General features: G+C 39.0%; 1 protein-coding gene across 2 annotated transcripts in view; it reads left to right on the top strand.

The window, feature by feature from the left end:
• RAD54B (RAD54 homolog B) overlaps positions 1 to 24560 on the top strand; it is a 72014-nt gene extending 47454 nt beyond the window's left edge. For both annotated transcript variants that reach the window (XM_075023605.1, XM_075023606.1), the window contains 10 exons: positions 2409 to 2571; positions 3292 to 3517; positions 11013 to 11220; positions 11763 to 11902; positions 12497 to 12787; positions 14160 to 14335; positions 16547 to 16808; positions 17941 to 18007; positions 19457 to 19657; positions 23096 to 24560. In XM_075023605.1, coding sequence (XP_074879706.1) covers positions 2409 to 2571; positions 3292 to 3517; positions 11013 to 11220; positions 11763 to 11902; positions 12497 to 12787; positions 14160 to 14335; positions 16547 to 16808; positions 17941 to 18007; positions 19457 to 19657; positions 23096 to 23313 — 1952 coding nt within the window. In that variant the 3' untranslated portion in view covers positions 23314 to 24560. The remainder of the gene's footprint in view (positions 1 to 2408; positions 2572 to 3291; positions 3518 to 11012; positions 11221 to 11762; positions 11903 to 12496; positions 12788 to 14159; positions 14336 to 16546; positions 16809 to 17940; positions 18008 to 19456; positions 19658 to 23095) is intronic.
• The last annotated feature ends 296 nt before the right edge of the window (positions 24561 to 24856 follow it).

Here is a 24856-nt window from a genome sequence, read left to right as displayed (position 1 = left end):
TTAAAGAAATGTTATTAAGCAGAGCAATGTGTATGTAAAAAAAATGAAAGTTTGTTCTACATTCTTACTGTAGTTTTACCTCCATGCTACTTCTTAACTCATATCCTGATACTATGGGACTTTTCAAAGCTGCTACCTGGCTGCTATGTAAATAAACAATGAAATCCCAATCAAGTGGTAATTAGTGTTATCATTGGCCCTTTTGTAAGAGCAGCCTTATTAACACCATCTTCTGGTCTGAATTCAATTTGGTTATGTTGTGCCTAAGGATGTTCTTTCCTGTGGTTGCATGATACTACATTATCTTTCTAACCTAAAATCTGTCAAAGACCCGATATATTCAACACTCACACTAACTTTTTTGTTGTTTTTGCACTAGTCTGTCAAAAAGCAATGGTTTATTCTAGTTCTTTGTCTCCTGTGACTTTTCTTCTGGCAAGTTTGAGTACTTCCGATGAGATTTCCCTAAACTGCCTGATATGGAGAGCCCTCAACGCATCAGTAGGTTGGACTGTCAGTCATTAGTGTTGCTTACACAGGAGAATCACGTAGTTTAAATAAACACCTTGTTGCATAAGCTCTTTCAGAAGTAGTGGAGATACTTTCCTAGACCAGGACCTTGTGTCGTGGTTTAACCCTAGCCACCAACTAAACACCACGCAGCTGCTCACTCACTTCCCCCCCCACCCAGTGGGATGGGGGAGAAAATCAGGAAAAGAAGTAAAACTTGTGCGTTGAGATAAGATAGGTTTAATAGAACAGAAAAGAAGAAACTAATAATGATAACACTAATAAAATTACAATAGTAATAATAAAAGGATTGGGATATACAAGTGATGCACTATGCAATTGCTCACCACCTGCCAATTGACACCCAGTTAGTCTCCCAGCGGCGATCCCCCTGCCCCCACTCCTCCCAGTTTATATACTGGGCATGACATCACATGGTATGGAATACCCCTTTGGCCAGTTTGGGCCAGCTGCCCTGGCTGTGTCCCCTCCCAGCTTCTTGTGCCCCTCCAGCCTTCTTGCTGGCTGGGCATGAGAAGATGAAAAATCCTTGACTTAGTATAAACACTACTTAGCAACAACTGAAAACATCAGTGTGTTATCAACATTCTTCTCATACTGAATCCAAAACACAGCACTATACCAGCTACTAGGAAGAAAATTAACTCTGTGCCAGCCGAAACCAGGACACCTTGGTACTGGAGCATTCTGGGGTTTTCATGTTGAGGCCTATACCAGTGGATAATTAAAATGCAGCTTCTTCAAAATGGAAAGCCATTTATCCTTGTGCTCAGCAGAACAGCACAGTGACAAAGATGTAGAGCCATGTCTTCCAAGTATGATTTCTAAGGTTTTAGTCCATTGCTCATCTAAGCCTTGTTTCTTCCCCATCTCTGAGGCTGCAAAATATTGTCAGAAAAGTTATCTTTTTTTGTCACCACTGGCTTTTATATATACAGGCATGCAATTTGATATAATTTATCAGAACTCAGCCCTTTGTCAGTAGGAAACAAAATCTCCCTGAATGATACAAGCTGTCAACCAACCTATTCCCATGAATAAATTATCAATATAGATCTACTCCAGTGACATAAAAATACCAGCAGCTATAGATTGCTTTCTCATTCTGTCCTCTGACAATACAACTTTTCAGTGCAGATGTGTAGCATCAATATAAGCAACGCAGTATGGACATTGTCTAGCAAAATTATGACGTTAGAGTTTGTAAACAAATTATGGCAAGCAAAACTGTTATTTAGATGTAGCCAAAGGATAAATCCCAATACTTCATGCTCTCTTTGCCTCTGTATGTCTTCAAACCTGTCAACTTCTTTTATTCATGCACTGTGGCAGCCTTTGTCAGCTCACTCTCAGTCCTTCCCTTTTTTTAAACAAATCGTTGTCTTTTTATCTCTGTTTCTCAGGCAGAGAAGCCTTTCTGGGCAGCTACAATAATACCCCCTTGAAATGTAGTGTCTAGACTTTATGTAGGTCATTGTTTATGTTCTTTTTCTTAAACTTTCCTTTAAGAAGCCTTTTAGAACTTCTTCTGATTTAACTCTATGCATTCAAAGTCATCATGCAACATTTATTATGTAGGCAGTTTTACCTCATCATAAAGAAATACTCAGATTTCTCAGTTTGTCACCTTTACATTTGAGAAAAGTGCAAACAATCTGGGAAATCTCCATGAAAGGATCTTTCTTTTGAAGGCTATCTAGATGCTCTGTTGGTAAATGCATTTTCTGTCTGAGAATGGTCAATATATTAAACAGTATTTTTAGCAGTCATTAGATTATTGACTTTATTCTGTAGGTGAGTTAGAGAAATAATACCCTTTGGTAACAGACTAAAAATAACGTTTTTGTGCAATGCTTGCATATATTTTGAACTTCAAGATTCTCTAGTTATGCCAAAACCAAATGCAAGTCATCAGTGGATGTTCAATAAGGCTGGTTTACCTATGGTGGATGTAGTTGTGGATCCTCACATTGCAAATAACCTCCGACCACATCAGAAAGAAGGAATTATATTTCTGTATGAATGTGTAATGGGAATGAGGTAAGAAAATAATTATCCTTTTGGCTTTCAATGCCTGTAATATTTTCATGCCCATGTTCAAAATTAGGCAATTTGAATGGGAAGATTTGAGCAACTGTTCAATGAATTCGTATTAGTAATTTTCCCCAAGTAAAGGTTGCATAAGTTTTTTCTGACCTGTGTGTAACATCATGCTTGCTGTGACTTTGCCAGATGTGATGAGAAGCTAGTGCACCAAAAGTTCTACTGCAAATACTAAGTCTTGTAAACACAGATACCATCTAACCCATGCTAAAGCATGCTGCTTTCTGGGTTTTATAATTCATATTATTCATGATTATTCATATAATTTATAATCCAGGCATTTTGAATAAAGAAGCTGTTATACCAACCTGTTGAAAAAATACAGTACTATTTTCAAAAGTGTTTTCTCAAGTCATAGATTCCTTAAGATATACACAAGTTTTAAAAGTATTAGGTAATATTTTTAATTCTATAAGAAGATTTAAACTATTTGGTTTTGGAGGACTAATGCATTAATCTAGAAAATGAGGAGTTTCACTCTAAGGTCTATTGGTATAGCCGAATGAAAACATACAGTAGAGCATAATAAGCATAATAAGCGTAAATAGGTTCTTTATACTTCAGAAAACAACCACAAGAAGCAATTCCCTAAACCAGTTGTAAATAACTATAGCTATGTCTTTTAAAATGTTACCACTGCCTAATTATATCTTACAGAGTTAGTGGCAGATTTGGAGCTATTCTTGCTGATGAAATGGGCTTAGGAAAAACATTGCAATGCATTGCACTTGTCTGGACTCTTCTGCGTCAGGGGGTCTATGGATGCAAACCTGTACTAAAGCGAGCACTAATTGTCACCCCTGGGAGCCTGGTAAAAAACTGGAAAAAGGAATTTCAGAAGTGGTTGGGAAGCGAAAGGATCAAAGTCTTTACAGTTGATCAGGTAAGATTTATTTCCAAAAGGGGATTAGGTCATACTTGGCTTAGAATATAGGACTTGTGATTTTTTTTTTTCCTCTTTTTTTTTTTAAACCAGAGATCAAAACTAGTAATTCTCTATTCATATTTGTTTGTAATACTTTATTTCTCCTTCAGGTAATTGCCCATATGAGCATTTAGCTGTCAGTATCCAGTTCATAACTCAAGCTCACCTGCCTGTGTAGAATATGTCCGTCTTATCTTTCCTCAGGCTTCACCTTTGAAGATGTAAAAGTTGACATGCTCCTCCATGTGCCTCTTTGGTTTAAGGAACAGCTTTCTGTTGTCTATCAAAGTGCACACCTTCCCTGCTTTATGTACCAGAGCATCTACCTTGACTGACTTGTACTCCATTTCTGTGGTAGTTGCTTTTGTTCTGTACTGAAAACTTTTTCCTCTTTGTTTTGGCTATCTGGTTCACGTTACTTCAGAAGGTTATTCCCTTTACTGTCACTGTCAAGAATTAGGTTTCTGTAGGGCTGATTTAAAGTCTCGTAAGATAGAAGCCTAGAGTCTCAGTGTTAGACAATGTGAATATCTCTTGTCTCTAGAAGAATGCAGACAAGTACAAATCTTAATCAAGAAGCAGGATGATCCCTGTCCCCTCCTATAGTGGAGCTGTTCCCACTGGTAATGACACTCCCAAGTTCCTGTAGTGCCTGGATGAATGCTATGTGTTGATGAAGTATGTAATCTTTTAATCTCCTTGGTATACCTTTAGGGTCTTGCCTTTATTTCTAAAACACAAAACTCTCTCCGTCCTTTATGCAAAGACTAAAAGTTCTAGCACAAACTGTGCTTCAGAGACCTTTATTGACCACATCAGGCAGGAAAACACCTGGCCAAGTGAAATACAAGGGAGTACAAGGAGTGAGGCTGTAGCATCACTGACTGAGGGCTTTCTCTGGAGGAGAGCCACATCTTGCTCTGCTTATCCAGTAAGGTTTTCTTGCCATGTAAATTTTTCCCATTAAGCATGGCTTAATATCTCGGTCAGAGGGTTGGGTCCCCTCAGGACCAGCATTTATGAAACTGTGAACAGGAGACTTGTTCATGCTTTTGTTAATGTTTCTGAAGCTTTCAGATTCAAGCTCTGTTTTTTAATAATTCACCATCCAGTATTTCTTTTCCTGAAACTTCTGGTCCCCATGTCCATATGGAGTGGGCATTCACAGCAGAAAAGAAAGAAAAGTTGTTTAGCAAACGGTGGTTTCTATATCTACATTCAGCAGTCTGCTGTACCCCTACTTTTTTCCTTGGTCCTATATATTTGAATTGTGCCAGTGGGCGAAAGTGGAGAATTTATAGTATCTGCATTGGTGCTTGCAACAAAGATATTTATTTTCCAAATTTATTTTTTAATCTAATAGTTCCATACAAGTAGATTGAAGAAACAAATAGTAATTCATTCTAAAGATAATGTGATTCTTACATCAATCAAATTTGCTTTTAGTTTCTCGCATTATCCTTATTGTCTGTATGGAAGAGTGAATATTTCACATGAAATGGAAATTTTCAAACTGTTTTTAAACTCTTTTATAGAGATGTTGTGGTTTAACGGCAGCTGGCAACTAAGCACCACACAGCCTCTCACTCAATCCCCACACCCAGTGGGATGGGGGAGAGAATTGAAAAAAAAACAAACCCCAAAACCTCATGGGTTGAGATAAAGACAGTTTAATAGGACAGAAAAGGAAGAAAATAATGACAATGATAATAATAATATGAAAATGATAATATGAAAAGAATTAGAATATACAAAACAAGTGATGCACAATGCAATTGCTCACCACTTGCCAACCCATGCCCAGTCAGTCCCTGAACAGTGATCCACCCCTCCCAGCCAACTCCTCCCAGTTTACATACTGGGCATGACATCACATGGTATGGAATACCCCTTTGGCCAGTTTGGGTCAGGTGTCCTGGCTGTGTCCCCTCCCAGCTTCTTGTGCTCCTCCAGCCTTCTTGCTGGCTGGGCATGAGAAGCTGAAAAATCCTTGACTTAGTCTAAACATTACTTAGCAACAACTGAAAACATCAGTGTGTTATCAACATTCTTCTCATATTGAATCCAAAACACAGCACTATACCAGCTACTAGAAAGAAAATTAACTCTATGCCGGCTGAAACCAGGACAAGAGCATCCAAAATTTTGTAACAGTAATTATTTCTTTGAATTCCACTCATTATTGTCAAACTCTTGAAATTATTGAACATACTCATCTTCCACTGAGAACAATCCACATGTAATAGGTGCTCTTTGCATCATTTACTTTTCTTAGTAACTTGTTTCAAGATGTGGAAATGAAGCAAACTGACTTGTCAGGAACTGTAATGTAATATAGGTTAGGTAGAGAAATATGGAAGTTTCTAAAAGAAGTGGATACAAGGCAAAATATAATATGGCAACATTTTTACCTGAAAAGGTAGTTAGAAATAATTGATCGTTTTCTTGCAGTTTTTATGAATAATGTTGGGAGGAGAAAACCTGAATTTGCTGACAGTTACTGTGACCCAGAATGACAGTAGCTTTCATTTTCTTTTCATTTAAATGACTTTAATATTCTTACTCATCTCATTGGAGCCATTTGGATCGAGGACACTCAGAGGCTTTTAAGATTGTGTTCCCAAATAGCAAGGAATACATTGTCATGCAAAAGGAAGACACAATATGACTTGCCTGGGGTATAATGAGTATTTCAAAATAATTTACTGTCTATCTTCTCTGGAAAAACAGCAATTACCATACTGTTATTTCTCCAGTATAACTTAAAAGGAAGAGCTTGTCTCAAAGGTTTTTTCTATTCTTGCCTATAAGGAATACATTCAAAGAACTGGCAGACTTTTTAAAATGTTAGGCATGTTTTCCTCACTTTCATGCTGAAACACCATGAACTGATCCTAACCCTTCAGTAATAGACTCTTCAAAAAACCAGGACATTATCTGCTTTTAAAATGTGATTACAGTTTACTTCTGTTAAAATGCAAACGTTATGTAGAGGACATGGCTTTTAAAATGAAGGCGTCCCCACAAAGGTTGCATTTAGGTCTTGTTAATCCATATTATCAGCATCTGAGACCTGTTTGAGAGAATAACTCCTTTATCTGTTTGCAGAGTATCTCTTCTACTGGAGTTGTTTTAGTTTGGTTTTTAAGTCAAAATATCTGGAGAATTAATTAATTAAAGGTTTACATTGCTTCATGATTCAGCATTTTTTAATTTACACTTCACCAGCTACATTGGATTTGGACTAGTGCAAAGAAAGGTCTGTTCAAAGAGTAAGTCTGGGACATTATGGAGCTCTAATACTGATTGACATTTGCTCCATATGTGGCTCCAGGCAACTTGCTTAAACCTGTCAAGTCACTTTGGGTAATCGTGAAAATGGAGGCTGTAATACATACATATCTTGCAGCCAGTTAAGAGGATAAATTAATTACTTGAAATTAGCTTGTAAATTTATTTTAATTTTGAGTCCATCATTCACTGCTGTTGTTATATACAGCAGGGAATATATTATATTTGGCTGCAGGGGGCTTGCAAAAAAACAGGAGGAGAGTCCTGACGTATTATAAGGGGTTCAAACAGTCAGGAAGAGTTGATTTACCAGGGGAGGGACACTGGTGGCAGTTCCTGAGTGCCTCAGCACTTTCCCTGTAGTCTCAGCTCACAGCTTGAAAGTGTAGGGAAACAAAATGGTTTCTGAACCCTGGGCATCTTCTGGTGCCGTCCCAAGAGAAGGTCAGAGAGGCATTGCCTCTGTCTTCAGGGCTGCAGTGTGGAGCCTGAATACTGGGCAGGGACAACATTGGGTGTTGCCTACAGGGCTCCTCTGTGTCTCTGTTCCTGTGTTGGGAAAATTTCTGCTCCTGTTCTGAAAATGCCAGTAAAAATACTGGCCAGGAAACAGGCAGTTAACTACAGTCCTGGAAACAACAGATATGCTCAGGTCCAATCCAAACACCTGGGGAGATCGGTGCATGCCCTCGTTACCTGCTCCTCACTACTCCTTGCTTCCTCCTATGCGTGCTGCACCTCTTCGTGAGCAGTGTGTGGGGACTGATCTACCACAAGGTACTTTATGAGATTAATGCACCAGATTTGGCCCACAGATTCATCTGAATCACCTACCAGGGGGCTCTAAAGATTGTGATAATTAAGTGGTGCTGCTTTTACAGTATATTACACCATCTGGCTCCAGACTTAGTTGTCTGTGTTTGGTAACTGATCTTGTTTGAAAATAAAAATACCTTCTGAGGCTCTAGCTTGATTTGCTTTCACAATTAAAGAGGTCCTTCAGCTTGTCAGCTGCACCCATAGCCTGCTTAGTTAGTGAACACCATTAGGAAATAGGAAAGACCATGCAGGGAATTAGTGTCTGGAGCCAAGCAGAAAGGTGAGGGGCGTGCTCACAGTAGGTTTTTCCATTTTTACACATAATTGCAAGACAGGTAAGCAATCCTAGTACATTCGCAAGTCTGCACAGAAATATAACTATATCTAGGAAAGTTTTTTGGAAGAAGCTCCCTGTCACATTACAGTGACTTTTTATTTAGTGTGTCTATTTCCTTCAATAGACATCAAAAGTCTTGATGTCTATTGAAGGAAAAGGTTTTGAAGGGTATATAAGAGTGGAGGGCTCACAGGCATTTTCTGACTAGTAATACAGGGTTTAGAAATCAATTGCATTTATTTGCCAGTAGACAGGCATGTTTTCTGGGGCTGGTTATGGGCTCTGTTTTCTGAGTCCCAGGCTGTCCTTACCTGTTGGCCAACCCATCAATGTTAAGGGCTTGTAACAAAGTTAATCATAGAATCATCATAGAATCCTAGAATACCAGGCTGGAAGGACCTCAAGGATCATCTGGTCCAACCTTTCTTGGCAAAAGCACGGTCTAGACAAGATGGCACAGCACCCTGTCCAGCTGAATCTCAAAAGTGTCCAATGTTGGGGAATCCACCACTTCCATGGGGAGATTATTCCAATGGCTGATAGTTCTCACTGTGAAAAATTTTCCCCTTGTGTCCAGTCGTAATCTCCCAGGAGTAACTTGTATCCATTACCCCTCGCCTTTTCCATGTGACTCTTTGTAAAAAGGGAGTCTCCATCTTCTTTGTAGCCACCCTTTAAATCCTGGAACATGGTGATAAGGTCTCCCCTAAGCCTTCTTTTCTCAAGGCTGAACAAACGTAGTTCTCTCAGCCTTTCCTCATATGGCAGGCTTCCCAGTCCTTTAATCATCTCTGTGGCCCTTTTCTGGACTCTCTCCAGCCTGTCCACATCTTTTTTGCATAGCAGGGACCAAAACTGAACACACTATTCCAGGTGTGGCCTGACGAGTGCTGAGTAGAGTGGGATAATGACTTCTTTATCTCTGCTGGTGATGCCCTTGTTGATGCAACCCAGCATCCTGCTGGCTTTCTTTGCCGCAGCAGCATGCTGTTCACTCATATTGAGCTTGTTGTCCACCAGGATCCCCAGGTCCCTTTCCACAGAGCTGCTCCCCAGCTGTGCTGCGCTCCTGGGTTATATTTTCCCAGGTTCACTTGTCCTTGTTGGACTTCATAAGGTTCTTGTTAGTCCACTCTTCCAGCCTATCCAGGTCTTCCTGCTGGGTGGCTCTCCCTTCCAAAGTGTCCACTTTCCCACTCAGTTTGATATATCATCAGCAAACTTCATCAGGCTACATTTGATCCCATCATCCAGATCACTTAAGAAGATAATAAACAGCGTTGGGCCCAGTATTGATCCCTGGGGGACCCTACTTGTGACAGGTTATCAGTTTAAAAAGGAGCTATTTACCACCACCCTCTGGGTGCTGCCTGTCAGCCAGTTCCCCACCCACCACACAGACCACTTGTCTAGACTGTAACGCATCAGTTTCTCCAGGAGGAGGCTGTGGGAAACCATATCAAAAACCTTGGAGAAATCCAGGTAGACAATGTCCACCGGTTGCTTGACATCATCTGAGGAGGTTACTTTGTCGTAGAGGGTAATCAGGTTTGTCAGGCACGATTTGCCCTTGGTGAATCTGTGCTGGCTTTTCCCAACCATGTGCTTCATTTGACTTGTGATATTCCCCAGGAAGATTCGTTCCATAACTTTCCCAGGGACTGAAGTAAGACTGATGGGCCTATAATTTCCTGGATCCTCCTTTAAGCCCTTCTTGTATATGGGGGTGACATTAGCCTTCTTCCAGCCTTGTGGGACATCCCCCGATCTCGATGACTTCTCAAAGATTGTGGACAGTGGCCTTGCAGTGACATCAGCCAGCTTGGGTGGATAACATCAGGGCCCACTGAATTATAGGGGTCAAGCTCCTGTAATAATGCACATACCAACTCTTCCTTCACTGATGGTGGGTCTGTGTTTGCATCAACCTGGATTTTTGTTCCCAAGGCCTGGGGCCCAACAGTGCTTGTAAAGATAGCGGTGAAGACAGTGTTGAGAACCTCTGCCTTTTCAGCATTGTTGGTGACTAATTGACCTCTCCTATTTAACAGTGGGCTGATATTTTCCTTCTGTTTCTGCTTGCTGTTTATGTATCTGAAGAACCCTTTCTTGTAGTTTTTGACATCTCTGGCCAATTTCAATCAGAGCTGAGCTTTTGCTTTTCTAACTGCATTTCTGCATGCCCTGGCAATGACCTCATAGTTCTCAACGGGTATTCATCGCTTTTCCACGTCTAGTATGTTTCTCTCTTGGTTTTGAGCAGACTCAGAAGCTTGCAGTTAAGACAAGGGGGTCTCTTGCTCCACCTATGTCCCTTATGTTTAAAGGGGATGAACTGGTTTTGTGCTTCCAGGAGAGTATTCTTGAAAAACTCCCAGCACTCACTAGCTCCTTTGTCCTCCATGGAAGCTTCCCATGGAATCCCTCTCAACTGAGCTCTGAGTGAGCTGCAGTTTGCTCTTCTAAAATCTAAAACCTAAAACCTATTCAATAGGTTCAATAATATTCATATAATATATTCAAGAATATCATATTCAATTCAAAACTACAAGGGGAATTTTGGTAGAATGTGGTAACTTCCTACTGGACCCCATTACTGCACCTTGCAGCTTGAGATCCCAAAGTGAACGTACAGGCAGCTACTTATGCTTCTTCGTTATCTTGGCTTTAATTATTCATTTGAAGCTTACCTAAATGCCAGGACTGGGAAGCTGTTACAGGGAGCCTGTGCTTTTCACCTTCACAGTAATGTGTCTCAGAGGATTTGAAAGCCTAAAAGAATAATACATTTTCTTTTAATGAGGTGGTAAAACTCTAAATTGCTGTATCAGATCCCATATTTCCTTTGCAAATTAGGAAATAATCAATAACCCAAACTCATGAAGGAGATAGTAAATGTCTTGTGTCATGCTAGAAAAAATTTCTGTAGACACTGGATGTTTAAGGAGTATGATGAGTGATCTCCAAAGAAATAGTTGTATGATATATTTTCCTTTATGCCTGCAGGACCACAAGGTAGAGGAATTCATTGGTTCTCCACTTTATTCAGTTATGATAATCAGTTATGAGATGCTACTGCGATCTTTGGATCAAATTCAGGCTATAGAATTTAACCTCCTAATCTGTGATGAAGGACATCGTCTGAAAAATAGCTCTATTAAGACAACTACAGCCCTCACTAGTCTGTCTTGTGAGAGGAGGATTATCCTTACTGGTTAGTATCTATAGTTACTTTTAATATTTCACTATGTCAATAGTGCTAGGTGGGGGTAAAGAAAAAAGGTATTTATTGTAAGTATGGCAGGAGCATAGTATAAATTTTGGCAATGGGTATTAAAGGGACAAATTTGGGGTCTTCTAAAAACAGATTATTTCCAATTTTTTAAAATAAATGTATAATTTGTCCATCTTCAGGGGCAGGCAAGGATCCTGGGAACTTCTGTAAGGGAATCAGGATTCTGCATACAGTCATTGTTTTCCTTTGTAGTTATTTAATAAAATTGATTTAGAACTTGACTTTTTTAATTCCTTTGTCAAAACAATTAGATGTGCAGTCTGTTTAGTTAGGAGGTCTTAATTAGCTTATTAATCATGATAAAATTTTAGATTAATTCAGAACTCTGAGTAATTCACTTTGAAACAAAACCTGTTTTCAAGATGCATTCTCAATATTAAACCCTGCCTTCAATGACTGTAGTTCTATCAGTTTCAAGAAAAAGTTGCCAGATGCAGAATTGTTTGTTCTTCTTTTTCCAGGTACTCCAATCCAAAATGACTTGCAAGAATTTTATGCATTAATAGAGTTTGTGAATCCAGGAATACTTGGTTCTTTATCCTCATATAGAAAGATATATGAGGAACCAATTGTCAGATCTAGAGAACCTTCAGCAACAAAGGTATATTATTAAAAAAAATACAGTTATAGAAGAAAATTCATAGACAGCACTGTGAAATTTGCTTTCTATGGAATAAAATGAAGCTCAGGACTACTAATAGTAACAAAAGCTTTTCACTTTCCTATTTGAAATAAATTCACTTGTTCTCCAAAGGAAGCAGGAGGAATACATGCCTGTTGAGATCACGTCATTTCAGCTGCCTATTAATTAGCAGGCAAAAATTGTTCTCCAACACTTTGCATTCCCAAAAATGCCATGCGCATTACCATGTGATGATACTTTATTCATTCTTAGTTTCTGCACAGCATTGCAAATTCTTCATGATTTTATTGCATGTCCAGAAATTCTAGAATATAATTCAAGCCTTGGATGTCTTCTGGGACATTATCTTCCTTTGTTTAAGACTTTAGAAACCAGACCTAGAACTAAGCTAATGCAGTGGTACTAATTGGAGAAGAATTGGTCATTACAGTCCCATGTCAGAAAGTGGTATCATACTTTTAAAATGTTATTTAAATACCTAATTAAAATCATACAGAAAATTACTGTGATGAAATGCAAAATTATCATTAATTTTGTGCTTTGTTCTTTTAGGAGGAAAAGGAATTAGGAGAAAAAAGAGCAGCTGAACTCACATGCCTCACTGGACTCTTTATTCTAAGGAGAACACAGGAGATTATAAACAAATTTCTGCCCCCCAAAAAGGAGAGCATAATCTTTTGCCGACCAACAGCACTGCAACTTGAATTGTATCAAAAACTGCTTAGTTCTCGAGTTATTAGGTCCTGTCTACAAGGCAGGCTAGAAAACAGTCCTCACCTAATATGTATAGGAGCTTTGAAAAAACTTTGCAATCATCCATGTCTTCTGTTTAAAGCTATAAAGGTATCTATTTGCATGGGGGTGGTGCCTGCAATTAGTCATTTCAGCAGGCAAAGGTCCCTAAAACTATATTATGGTCAATATGCATGTTACTTAAGGTCATTTCCATACTTTCTTCTCACATACAACTTGCTTTAGGAGATCTGCTTTCAAAAACATAAATGTTAGGAAATTTGAATGTACTCAGGGAAGGTATCTCACCAGTTTCCTACTGCCTTGTGGCATTTTCCTGTTCTTCATGTATTTTCACTCTTAATCTTGTCTCTGAATATTTGTAAAAATACATATAAATGTGAATTTTACAAAGAACACTGTTGGCTAGAGATTACTCTGTACTCTGTCTGCTAGTTCCTCTGAAACCTCCCTGTCCACATGATAATTTCACACTCAAGCTCACTGACACTGGGAGCTGCAGGCTCAAGATGTCAGTGGTACTAGATGTCTCCATTTCCACTTCTCCTGGGACACTTTCACACTGTACACCTTGTAATTTCTGTAGAAATGTTCTCATTCCTATAGGTAAATAATGTGATAGTTAGAACTTGATAATGCTAACTTCTATGGCCACTAGTCAAAGTCCAAGTAAGGTGGGTGGAAACGTAAATCTTTCTTAAAAGACGTACTTCATGACTTTGTAGGAGTGTCCACAGCACAGACCTCCCTGTAACTTTCAACACTGCCAAGTAAAGTTCATTGCCTTTGCTTCATATTATAAGCATTAGACATTTTTTTATGTGAAAGCATAAGCCTTTAGAAACTATAGGGATGAAAAGGACTATATGTGCAAGTCATTTATTGCCATTGTGGTTTTGGCATTTGAGTAGTTTGGCTTTTTCCTCCCTGTGAAACATTGATTGTCAAATTACAGCAAAATACCACCTGTATTTCTTCTATTTTATTGTTTTTACTTGATAGCTTTTCTTCATTTCCAGTTGCATAACAGAATCTTAATGACAACATCTTCCTAAAAAAAGTCAGTGACTGGAAAGTTCCATAATAAGGTATTATGGGATTTAGAAAGAATAAAGAATATTGATTTCTACCCCCCTGCCCCAAGTTTTAGATATGGCTTTGCTGTGGGGATACATCTGTGTGGTTGCTCAAGTGGAGAATTAGAAGTAAAACACATTTTTAAGTTTTAAGTATTTCAACTTTCTACTCAGCTGCAAACAATATCTTAGATTAGAGGGTGTATACCAAAATAAACACTATCAGTATTTTAAAACTGTGTTTTCAGTCTGTTATCAGGAGTTGTGCTCACATGATACACTACTTTGTGGCAGCTTCTGATGGCTCCTTTTGTCTTTGTAATAAAAATATAGGAGAGTTTAAAAAAAATCAAAACATGGAACTTGAATCCTTTTATTTTCAATAGGAGAAAAGCTGTGATCCTGTGTCTGATGAACATGATGAGTCTAGCCTCTACAAAGGTCTAATAGATGTCTTTCCACAAGATTATACTTCGGACACTTTCTCTGAAACTGATTCAGGAAAATTGCAGGTGCTGGTGAAGTTGTTAGCAGCAATCCATGAGCTCAACTCTTCTGAAAGGCAAGTGTGAAAGCAAGGTAAAAGGGAAATCATGGGAGTGACCTTCTGGATATTGTTTTGCTTTTCAAATGCATGGGGATGTAATATTCAAAGTAAAGCCATTGCAACTGTTTGCAGAGGTGCCAAACATATTTAGGCATTGTAATTCTGGCTCTTCCTTGTTAAATTACTAAACTAGGATTTGCAGCTGACATAATTTTCAAAGATGGTCTTCATATTTTTTCCAGATAAAGATACTTGTATTTTTCATACCAAGTTCCAGCAAGTAAGATAGTTTGCTACAGCCCCTGTACTATGACATATTATCTTTACTTGCAGAGACTTTCCAGTGCTTTGTATCTCCTTGAGGACATGTATTAATGTATAAAATAATTTAAATTTCATGAAAATATTTTTAATTACTACATTATAAGTTATTTCCTCTTTAATCACGTTTAACTGCTCAGTGCTTGCTGCCTTTTCTGTTCAGGGTTAACCAGTCTCAACAGATGAACTTGCACAGCAACTACTTTTTTCCCCTGTGGTAAATGCCACTGACACGTAGGAAAACCTCTGTTTATCATGGGGTAATAGGATGCACATGGTTAGTTACTGTGCAATTGCTGATTCACGGAAATCTCACATGACCTTGTGTCCCATGATAACTTTTTTATGGACTCATGCCTTAAAGCCCAGCTATTCTAAAAGTATTTAGCTTTTAACTTTTATTTAAATTGATGCTTGAATAAGACATGCTGTAATTCAGTAGTGGGAAGTAACAGCAGATCTCTTGGCACTGATGTAACGGAATTTGAAGATGCTCTCTTTTTACAAATCAGAAAGCTGAGCCCATTGTTGGAGTTTATATACCTAACATCAATTGAAATAAATGAAAGATAAATATCTAAATGTACTGGCCTTATTTCTTGTAGGACAAAAGAAACAGGGGTATCTGGAAAAACACCTCTTCCTGTATCAGTGCTATAGGAGCTGCTGAGTTACAGCTGATGTTGAGGCATTATTTTACACCTTTAAAAGTTTTGTTGCTTTAATTCAGTGCTATTCATGTTTCTCTTCCTTTTGTTTCTCTGCTCTCATTAGTACTAAATAGTTTTTGCAATATACAGACTCAATTCCAGTCCTATTCTGAAGTTTATGTTCTATTTTTGAATGAAAACAAAGGTGTGAATTTGGTGTTGATTGACAACAAAAATCAATCTTGTGAAGTCTTTACAAACAAGTCTTGGATGTAATTCAATTGTAAAGTGTAATAATCAAAATACTTTAAAACAACTTTAAAATGTTAATTTATCAGGTTTTCCATGAAATTGTTTGTCTAGTTCTTCAGTACTTGTTTTTAATCAAAATTATTTTAAAACATGGAGCACGTTTCATGGAATTTGTTACATTTAGTTTAGATTATAAAAGACCTCCCAGCAAGACCTGGCAGAAAATGCCCTAACTGCCCTTATTATTTTATTTATGGCTTAAATTCAAAATAACTTGCTTTGTCCACTCAGTAGAGTCATCCTCAATATCTGGGAGGATAGAAATTCTAGATTTGCAGATCTCTGAAACTTATTTAGTAAAAATTTCAGAGAAAAAACACCAACATAGTATGGGTCATTAGTGTAAGGGATCAGACTGATTTTGCTTTAAAAAATAACAACTAAAATCCAGACTATATTGTTTGTGATATCTTTCACTATCCTTCATCCCAGTTCTTTTCAGTCATAAAATGTAGGAAAGAGTCACTGCTTTCCTATTTGACTTTCATGACTTTGTTTATTAGAATTTTCTGAGGTTGTCTATAGAAGCTCACAGTATCTTTTTCAGTAAGTAGAGTCATATATATATTATTTATTAGCTGCCACAAAACCCTCTGCAAATGCTGCCTTAACAACAGCTCTTTCGTATAGAGATTTTTATCTTTGTGGTTGGTTCTGGATCACTGCAATCTGTGCATTAAGCCAAATTCTGTTGCGAAGGAAAACATTCATTATTTAACATTTAAATGCTTAACAGTAGTGATAATGCATCGAAATCTAGTATGTGCTTCAAATTAATAGGAAATGTTTTATTTCTTAGGAAATATGAGTAACCTCAGGTTGATGCGTAATTTTTGCTTGACTTGTAATTTTATTTTCTTAGATGTCTTCAGTAAGTTGTTATTGGACTTTAACTTTACCAGGGTCTAAGATGATAAGATAACTTTGTTTTACTGTTTGACAGAGTTGTACTGGTATCCAATTACACTCAGACATTAAACATATTACAAGAGACTTGCGAACATTATGGATACTCTTACACTAGACTTGATGGACATACTCCTGTCTCCCAGAGACAACAGATTGTTGATACTTTTAATAGTAAATTCAGTCCAGCTTTTATCTTTTTGCTGAGTTCAAAGGCTGGTGGAGTAGGACTGAATCTGATCGGAGCATCTCATTTGATCCTGTATGATATCGACTGGAATCCAGCTACAGATATTCAGGTCTGATAACAACTATGTACGTGTGGGTTGGGATGGGCATCAAATGATTTCTTGATTGAGTTTGAAATGCCTGGCTTTACATGTCTTATTGCTACCCAATTATCACATTCCATCTCTTTTTAACTGGAAAGTTGCTGTGTTTCTAAAAAGAAAAACATGATTAGACTGCATAGCGAATGTTACTGTTGATTTGCAATACCTGAGAAAAAGGGAGAGGTTCTGATCAGAATTAAGAGAATGAGAAAATCACGTGGCAATGATGTCGAAAGAAAACAAAGCCAGTGCTGTGCTATTCTTGTAATGGCACTGTTGGCCTCAAGGGATTATTTAGTTGGCATAAGAGTGTTCAGTTAAAATAGTCCTTAACAATAACAATTTAAAAAATCTTTTTGTAAACATAGTAAGAAACTTCTTTTTGTAGAGTGAAGCCCTGTGCTTAATATCTGAAATAAGCTCTGATTATTGGCCCTGCTTCAGTTACAAGTGTGAATTAGTACCCTCATGTGGTCACTTGTCTTGTTACTTGAAACAGTCTGCTGTCTGTGTCAAAATTGCTACAGGTTGCTAAAGACCACAAACCATGTTGTGGGTACTTGTACCCAGTATGTAGGTGTAACCCTTACATTTTGGAAAAAAAATCATATAGCAGTACTCAGTTACATTGTGTTTCTTTAAGAATTAAAGGGGGTGTAAAACAGTAATTTTACAATTTTAAAAGAAATGGAAAAGTCATTTTTAAAGATGTATTGTGGCAAAAAACAATTTTGGGGATGGGGGAGAATGATGAGTATTCCTGAAATATCAAACAGTTGTTAATACTTGGAAAACAAATGTGAAGAGGGGATTTCTGGCAGGAAAGAGTTGAAACCCTTACTTTCCTATTATAGTACACAGAAAGAAAGGGGGGCATAAATGGCAGACAGTAAACTAAATTTTCAGAATTATTTACAGTTAATACTAGAAGACACATAAAAACAGTCAAAGACAGTTATTGAGGAATGCTTTCTTTGGACAACATCTTTCCGAATGAGCTAGCAGAACTGGTAATGTGATCAGTGGAGGCTACAAGTTTTAGCTGAAATACCATTGTAGAGTAGGCTGCTAATGCTCTTCATCTTTTTGCTTTCTTCAGGCAATGGCTAGAGTATGGAGAGATGGTCAGAAACATACTGTATATATCTACAGACTGCTAACCACAGGTCAGAGGTGGTGCTCAAACATATCCCAGAGTGAGACAGCTATTGAAATTTTGTCCATAAAAGAAAGGGAGGGAGTGTTTTTGGAAATAATTTGTTCTTTAAAAATATATATGATTTGTTCTGAATTCAGTTAAAATAGAGACATCACATTGGTTCATGTGCCTTTGCTTTGCTTTTGCTTGAATAACTGAAAATAGTGGTTTAGCATTTGCTATTGCGGTGGGTTGACCCTGGCTGGACGCCAAGGTGCCCACCAAAGCCGTTCTGTCACTCCCCACCTCAGCTGGACAGGGGAGAGAAAATATAACAAGAGGTTTGTGGTTCGAGATAAGGACAGGAAGAGATCACTCAACCAATTACTATCACAGGCAAAACAGACTCGACTTGGGCAAAATTAACTTAATTTATTGCCAATCAACCAGAGTAGGGTAATGAGAAATAAAACCAAATCTTAAAACACCTTCCTCCACCCCTTCCTTCTTCCTGGGCACAGTTTCACTCCCAAATTCTCTACCTCTTCCCCCCAGCAGCACAGGGGAACAAGGGATGGGGGTTGGGGTCAGCTCGCCACACCTCATCTCTGCCGCTCCTTCCTCCTCAGGGGGAGGACTCCACTTGTCGCCTGCTCCACCGTGGGGTCCCTCCCATGGGAGACAGTCCTCCACGAACTTCTCCAATGTGGGTCCTTCCCACGGGCTGCAGTTCTTCACGAACTGCTCCAGCGTGGGTCCCTTCCACGGGCTGCAGTCCTTCAGGCGCAGACTGCTCCAGCGCGGGTCCCCCATAGGGTCACAAGTCCTGCCAGAAAACCTGCTCCGTGGGCTCCTCTCTCCATGGGTCCGCAGGTCCTGCCAGGAGCCTGCTCCAGCGCAGGCTTCCCATGGGGTCACAGCTTCCTTTGGGCATCCACCTGCTCCATCGTGGGGTTCTCCCCGGGCTGCAGGTGGATATCTGCTCCACTGTGGACCTCCCTGGGCTGCAGGGGGACAGCCTGCCTCACCAGGGTCTTCCCCACAGGCTGCAGGGGAATATCTGCTCCGGCGCCTGGAGCACCTCCTCCCATTCCTTCTTCCCTGACCTTGGTGTCTGCAGGGCTGTTTCTTTCACATGTTCTCACTCCTCTCTCTGGCTGCAGTTTCTGTGCCCCAGCAACTTTTTTTCCTTCTTCAATCTGTTATCCCAGAGGCACTACCACTATTGCTGATGGCCAGCAGTAGGTCCATCTTGGAGCCGGCTGGTATTGGCTCTGTCGGACATAAGGGAAGCTTCCAGCAGCTTCTCACAGAAGCCACCCCTGTAGCCCTCCCCACTACCAAAACCTTGCCACACAAACCCAATACCAGCTATGCATACTGTTATCAAGAAATGGATTTGACTTTTTTTCTTTACAAGTACTGATCAAAAATTATTCCAGTGTATCTTTTTTTTTTTTTTTTTTTTTAAATACAGGCTCAATAGAAGAAAAGATCTATCAAAGACAGATCAGCAAACAAGACCTTTCTGGGGCAGTTGTAGACCTTTCCAAGACATCTGAACACATCCATTTTTCCATTGAGGAGCTTAGAAATCTCTTTACTCTTCATGAAGATTCCACCTGTGTTACCCATGACTTGCTTGAGTGCAACTGTATGGGAAAGAAAGACCACCAAAGTGAGTTTCTTTTTTGTTATCTCTGGCCATTGTTGAGGAAGTACATCCATTCTGAATATATAGTCTGTCACTGGAGAAAACTCTGCTGCTCAGTAAAATAGGATTGAAGTAATGAGGTTCATTATGGGATCTTCCAGATATTGGCTGATTTTTCTAATCCATAGGAGCCCTTCACAAGATGAAGAGGAGACAAGATTCGTTCCTTGCAGTAACAACCAATTCAAGTGTCATCCCTCTTAATTCCTTGAATTAGCTATGGCCAACTCAATTAGTAATTCGTTGCAACCAATTGGCACTATATGGTGTTTTGGTTCTAAATATTCAGGACAGTAATCAATAGCTGGTAAGAGCTAGTTCAAAAGCTGTTTATCTGAGGACAGCCATACCAGATGAAGATCTGTGCCAGATCTCTGAATATAAGCCTTCATTTCACAGTTATTAACTAAAACTAGCTCATCTAGTTTCTTAAAGGAAAGAGTGTCTATTGTCCTGGTATGTTTCTTTCCTTTGGGCATGAAATATCCCTGTACACTATTTACAGGGGTGATAGTGAGGTACCACTACTGATATCTTCTAAATGCACACAGATACCACCATAAAAAGGACCAAAGAAATGGGTTCAAGAGTGCATGTTCTCAACAGACATGGGCAAGAAATTAAGTAATACAGACCCAGTGAGACTATTTTGCTTGATGGTTTGCACATTTCCAGGTAATAGGCTAGAGTTGTGTTCCTTTCTCATCTGATTCAACCCAAAATGGGGAGGACTCGGCTAGTGAAACCACAGTGGCTCTGTAGCCATAAGAATTTGACTTTCTCCTTTATTTTTGCTCCACATACTGATTTCATTGTCTTTGTATCTTTCTTAAATGATTGAAAAATTAGACCTTCTGTTTTTGCATGAGTAAGTGATGTTCTAAAATATAGCAGCCTCCACTTAGGTACTATTACAGGTTCTGTGTGGAAAAGGCACCTTTAGTGTTAAATGTCAGCTAGATTTTCTCACTGGTGTGCAGTGAGGCAGGCAGAGGTCCTGGACTGCGGAAATCCAGAGAAATTTTATATTGTTACTGTGATGAACCCTGGTGCATATAATTTTATTTAGTATTTTTGCAGTTGTCTTAACAGTCTTGACAGCTTATCTTATGCTTTGAATGCATATTGGTTCCATCAATTCAGCTACAGCATTGGTCTCTTGGATCCTGTAACCAGGACTTCCTCAAGGGTATTTATACCTTGGTCCCAGTAAACAGAACCTTTTGGCAGTAAATCAAGGAAAAACCTGAAGATCATTCTTAGACTTAAATGGTGGAAATGGCAGAGTGAGTGGAAGATTTGATATCCTAAAGAGCAGAGGTCAAACTGGCTAACCAGCTCCCTGGTCAAATTGTTGTAAGTCATGGTCTTTGGTTTGATCACCTAGAACACAGCTACCACTAGTTGGTCTCTTGGCCTTTCCTAAGAACAGAAAGCTGTCAAATTACTTCATCAGGGAACCAGATTCCAGGTTACTGGGGATAGATACTGGTGTGCAGAAAAGGCCAAGAACTTTCACTGATTCATCTCCTCCATTTCTAGCAAGTATGATTCAAAAGATAAACTAAAGAGGAACCAAACAATATAGGCTTCACAATATATGAACTTTTCCTAATGTTCTCCATTAGATATACCAACGAGACTGGATATTTTTGACCAAGCTCCTGTTGTCCATTCACACTAGGGCCATCTTTAGGAAACCACAGGAGTCTTGAAAGGAAGAAATTAACTGTGCATGGATTGTGCAGATGGGTTGCTTGCTATTCTACTGGCTTTCAGATCAGCTACAAAGCTGTAAGCCTGTTGTTTTACCTGATCATGGTATAATTTATGACATTAGGAACGCATAATCTGTAAGGACTTGAGAAGTGCATCTATTCTAAATTTTCTTCTGGCCAGTTGTCGTGGTTTAACCCCAGCCAGCAACTAAGCACCACGCAGCCGCTCACTTACTCCCCCCCCCCCCCCCCAGTGGGATGGGGGAGAAAATCGGGAAAAGAAGTAAAACTAATGGGTTGAGATAAGAACGGTTTAATAGAACAGAAAAGAAGAAACTACTAATGATAATGATAACACTAATAAAATGACAACAGTAATAATAAAAGGATTGGAATGTACAAATGATGCGCAGGGCAATTGCTCACCACCCACCGATCAACGCCCAGTTAGTCCCTGAGCGGCGATTCCCCGCCCCCACTCCCCCAGTTCCTATACTAGACGTGACGTCCCATGGTATGGAATACCCCATTGACCAGTTTGGGTCAGCTGCCCTGGCTCTGTCCTGTGCCAGCTTCTTGTGCCCCTCCAGCCTTCTCGCTGGCTGGGCTTGAGAAGCTGAAAAATCCTTGACTCCAGACCAAACACTACTTAGCAACAACTGAAAACATCAGTGTTATCAACATTCTTTGCATACTGAACTCAAAACATAGCACTGTACCAGCCACTAGGAAGACAATTAACTCTATCCCAGCTGAAACCAGGACACCAGTAAAAGGATACGTTTCAAGTCTAGTGCAAATGTGCATCATATGTCAGTCAAAAGGAAAGTCTTGCATATATGAGTCTTTATGGGCTCTCCAAAACTTTAAAAAACTCAAGAATACTCTGAGTCATCATGCTGCTCATATCACTGGTCTTTCCTAAGGAGCATGTAACACTGCTATGAAAATATGTGACAACAGGTTTTAAACCAGTAACAGCAGTGATGCAATTTTTTTCCCTCCAAAATTATTTCTTCATTTGTCACATGCATCAGATGAATCATGAAGCCAGCAATGTGTGACACACCCTGCAATGAGGTGGTACTGTTTGGGTCTTTAGGATCCTTTGTTGAAAGTGAATTCCTCTCTTTGTGCTTCACAGCAATAGTCTTTTCCTTACTGTGATAGACAGTATACAATATTGCGTATATTGAACAACTTGACATAACCTGGGCGTACAAAGTGCACAGCTCTAGTGTGCTGAGTCAATGAAATAGCTATTCAAACTATTCTTAGCTGGCTGGAATGACTTCCCTGGGATGAAATAGAAGCTAGCATGAATTTTGCTGCAACATACTTCTAGATTCAGATTTTACTTAAAGAATGGGAGCAGCCCAAATGTCACAGAATAGGAAGATAGAAGGAAGGAAATTGCCAGATAAGATATTTCCTTTCCCATCCATGTGTAAAAGGATTTGTCTTCATGCTAGCATATGGTGATTTTGATAAACTCGATCAATGAGCAAGAAACAGCCTTTCCCCTCTTACTGTGGATACATATGTTTGGGTTTCATTGACATAGAAGGATTATATATGCTGTTCTGTTTTCTCTCATTTGTTACCACCAACTGGCTTATTGATTCAGACTGAAATTTTCTGTCTTAGTTTTCTCTGATTAGTCTACTGCATCATTTTTTTTCAGATCCTTCCTCAGAAAAGCCTTCTGTATCTAGAAGTTGCCAGCTTGGACAAAATCATGGGAAGCCTCATTCAAAGAAACCACTCTCCATGTCACAGCTGATGCAATGGAAACATTTCTCTGGGCAACATCAGACTCTCACTGATCCTTTCCTTGAAAGGATTAAAGAGAATGTTTCTTTCATTTTCCAGAATGTAACCAGTCCAACTTCCACCAGCTAATAAAACTTAAGTGCCTTTCCCTATCACTTGCATCCTCCTCCTCATAGGTATAGTAAACAACTGATCAACTGATGTGCAGTTACCTTTTGTTCTTTTTGCCAAGTTCTGTTTTGTGTCTTTCTGACAAGGTTTCTGGGTAAATGTGATTCCTGATGTTTATACAAAGTTACAGTTATTACTAAGTTAATCATACTTACTATATTTATAATACAGGTTTTTAAAACTAACTTTGCTTTCCAGTCTTCTGTTCCTTTGATAACATAATTAGTAGGATAGTTTTTATGCACATTCCTATGTATGTCTTTGTTTTATAGTTTTCATTTGATCGTGATGATTTATTGCTTGTAAAGCTGGCAACTCTTCAGCCAAATTTTGTAAGATTAGGCAATGCTGTATGCATGTATATGCTGTTAACAAGACTCTGGTTGGATTTTTGTTTTGACAATGAAAAGTTATGTATCTGTGTAACTGTGGCTTTATAGCAAGGTAGGTATTTGTTCCCTTGAATTTAAAATTTAATGAAACTCGGAGCAATAGCCACTGAGGTCCAAAATTCTGAGACCACAGCTGGATACTGTGACAAAATATTCTGAAATTCTCCTATTGCTTTTACTTGAGAAAATAAAAAACCTTATTTCTCAGACATACAGAGTACAGGCTTATCTACATTTAGCTAACTCCTTTTAAGGACTCTTTTTGCCAAACACTGGAGTACTGAGCATATATATTTTTTATGACTATTTTCCTTCTTCTTTGAAGGTGCAAAAGTTTGAAATCAGTTTACAGCTTTTAAGTGAAGTACTTTAAAAGGCCCAGAAGGACAGAAGATTGGATAATTTCCACAAATACTGCAAACTTACAGAATTTGAAAGACCTTGAGCAAAAATAGGGCTCCATTGTGGTAATCCTGCATTATGCCACATGATGTACAATCTCTTGGTATTTGGTACATGTGAGACCAGCGGCTAAAAGCCCAACCAACTTTCAGAAAACAGTTAAAATTGTTTTGTTCTCCGTGTTATAACAGTTAGTGCTCTCTCTTTCCCTAGGCTGTCACTGAGTTCACAGTCCATACTAACCCATCATCAAACATTTTCCTTGCATTTTGATGCAATTTGGGAACAGAAAGCCATGTGCACTGACCTCTCTTCACCATCCACATTTATTTCAGAGGGTTTTTTAGTTTCCTTTGACTCTAAATGCTGAATGACACCAGAAAATAATGAAGACCAAAGTGAGAGAATGATTGAGAAAGTCATCAATTGCAAACATCTTTTTGGCATGCAAATTGTGTTCTTGGTAACAATTACAATTATGCTAACACCTAGAGTTTAATTCTTTGACAGTTTAGGCTGGCTATTAAAAGAGCCTGTTCTTCACCCTGTATATGGTGAGTGTGGCGGTCACGCTTATCCAGATGCTGTGCTGCTGTGGTGCCAATTCGCTGTTAGACAAAGGCTGTCTGATATCTTACAGCTCCCACAACTTATTTTAATTAGCAAGGGCAAGGTTTGCCTGCAGCTTTGTAACTCAAGAAAGAGAT

The sequence above is a fragment of the Buteo buteo genome, chromosome 3 (genome assembly GCF_964188355.1).
Source record: "Buteo buteo chromosome 3, bButBut1.hap1.1, whole genome shotgun sequence".
Taxonomy (NCBI): domain Eukaryota; kingdom Metazoa; phylum Chordata; class Aves; order Accipitriformes; family Accipitridae; genus Buteo; species Buteo buteo.
Note: the sequence above shows the minus strand (reverse complement) of the source record. Positions and strands in the feature narration are given on the sequence as shown.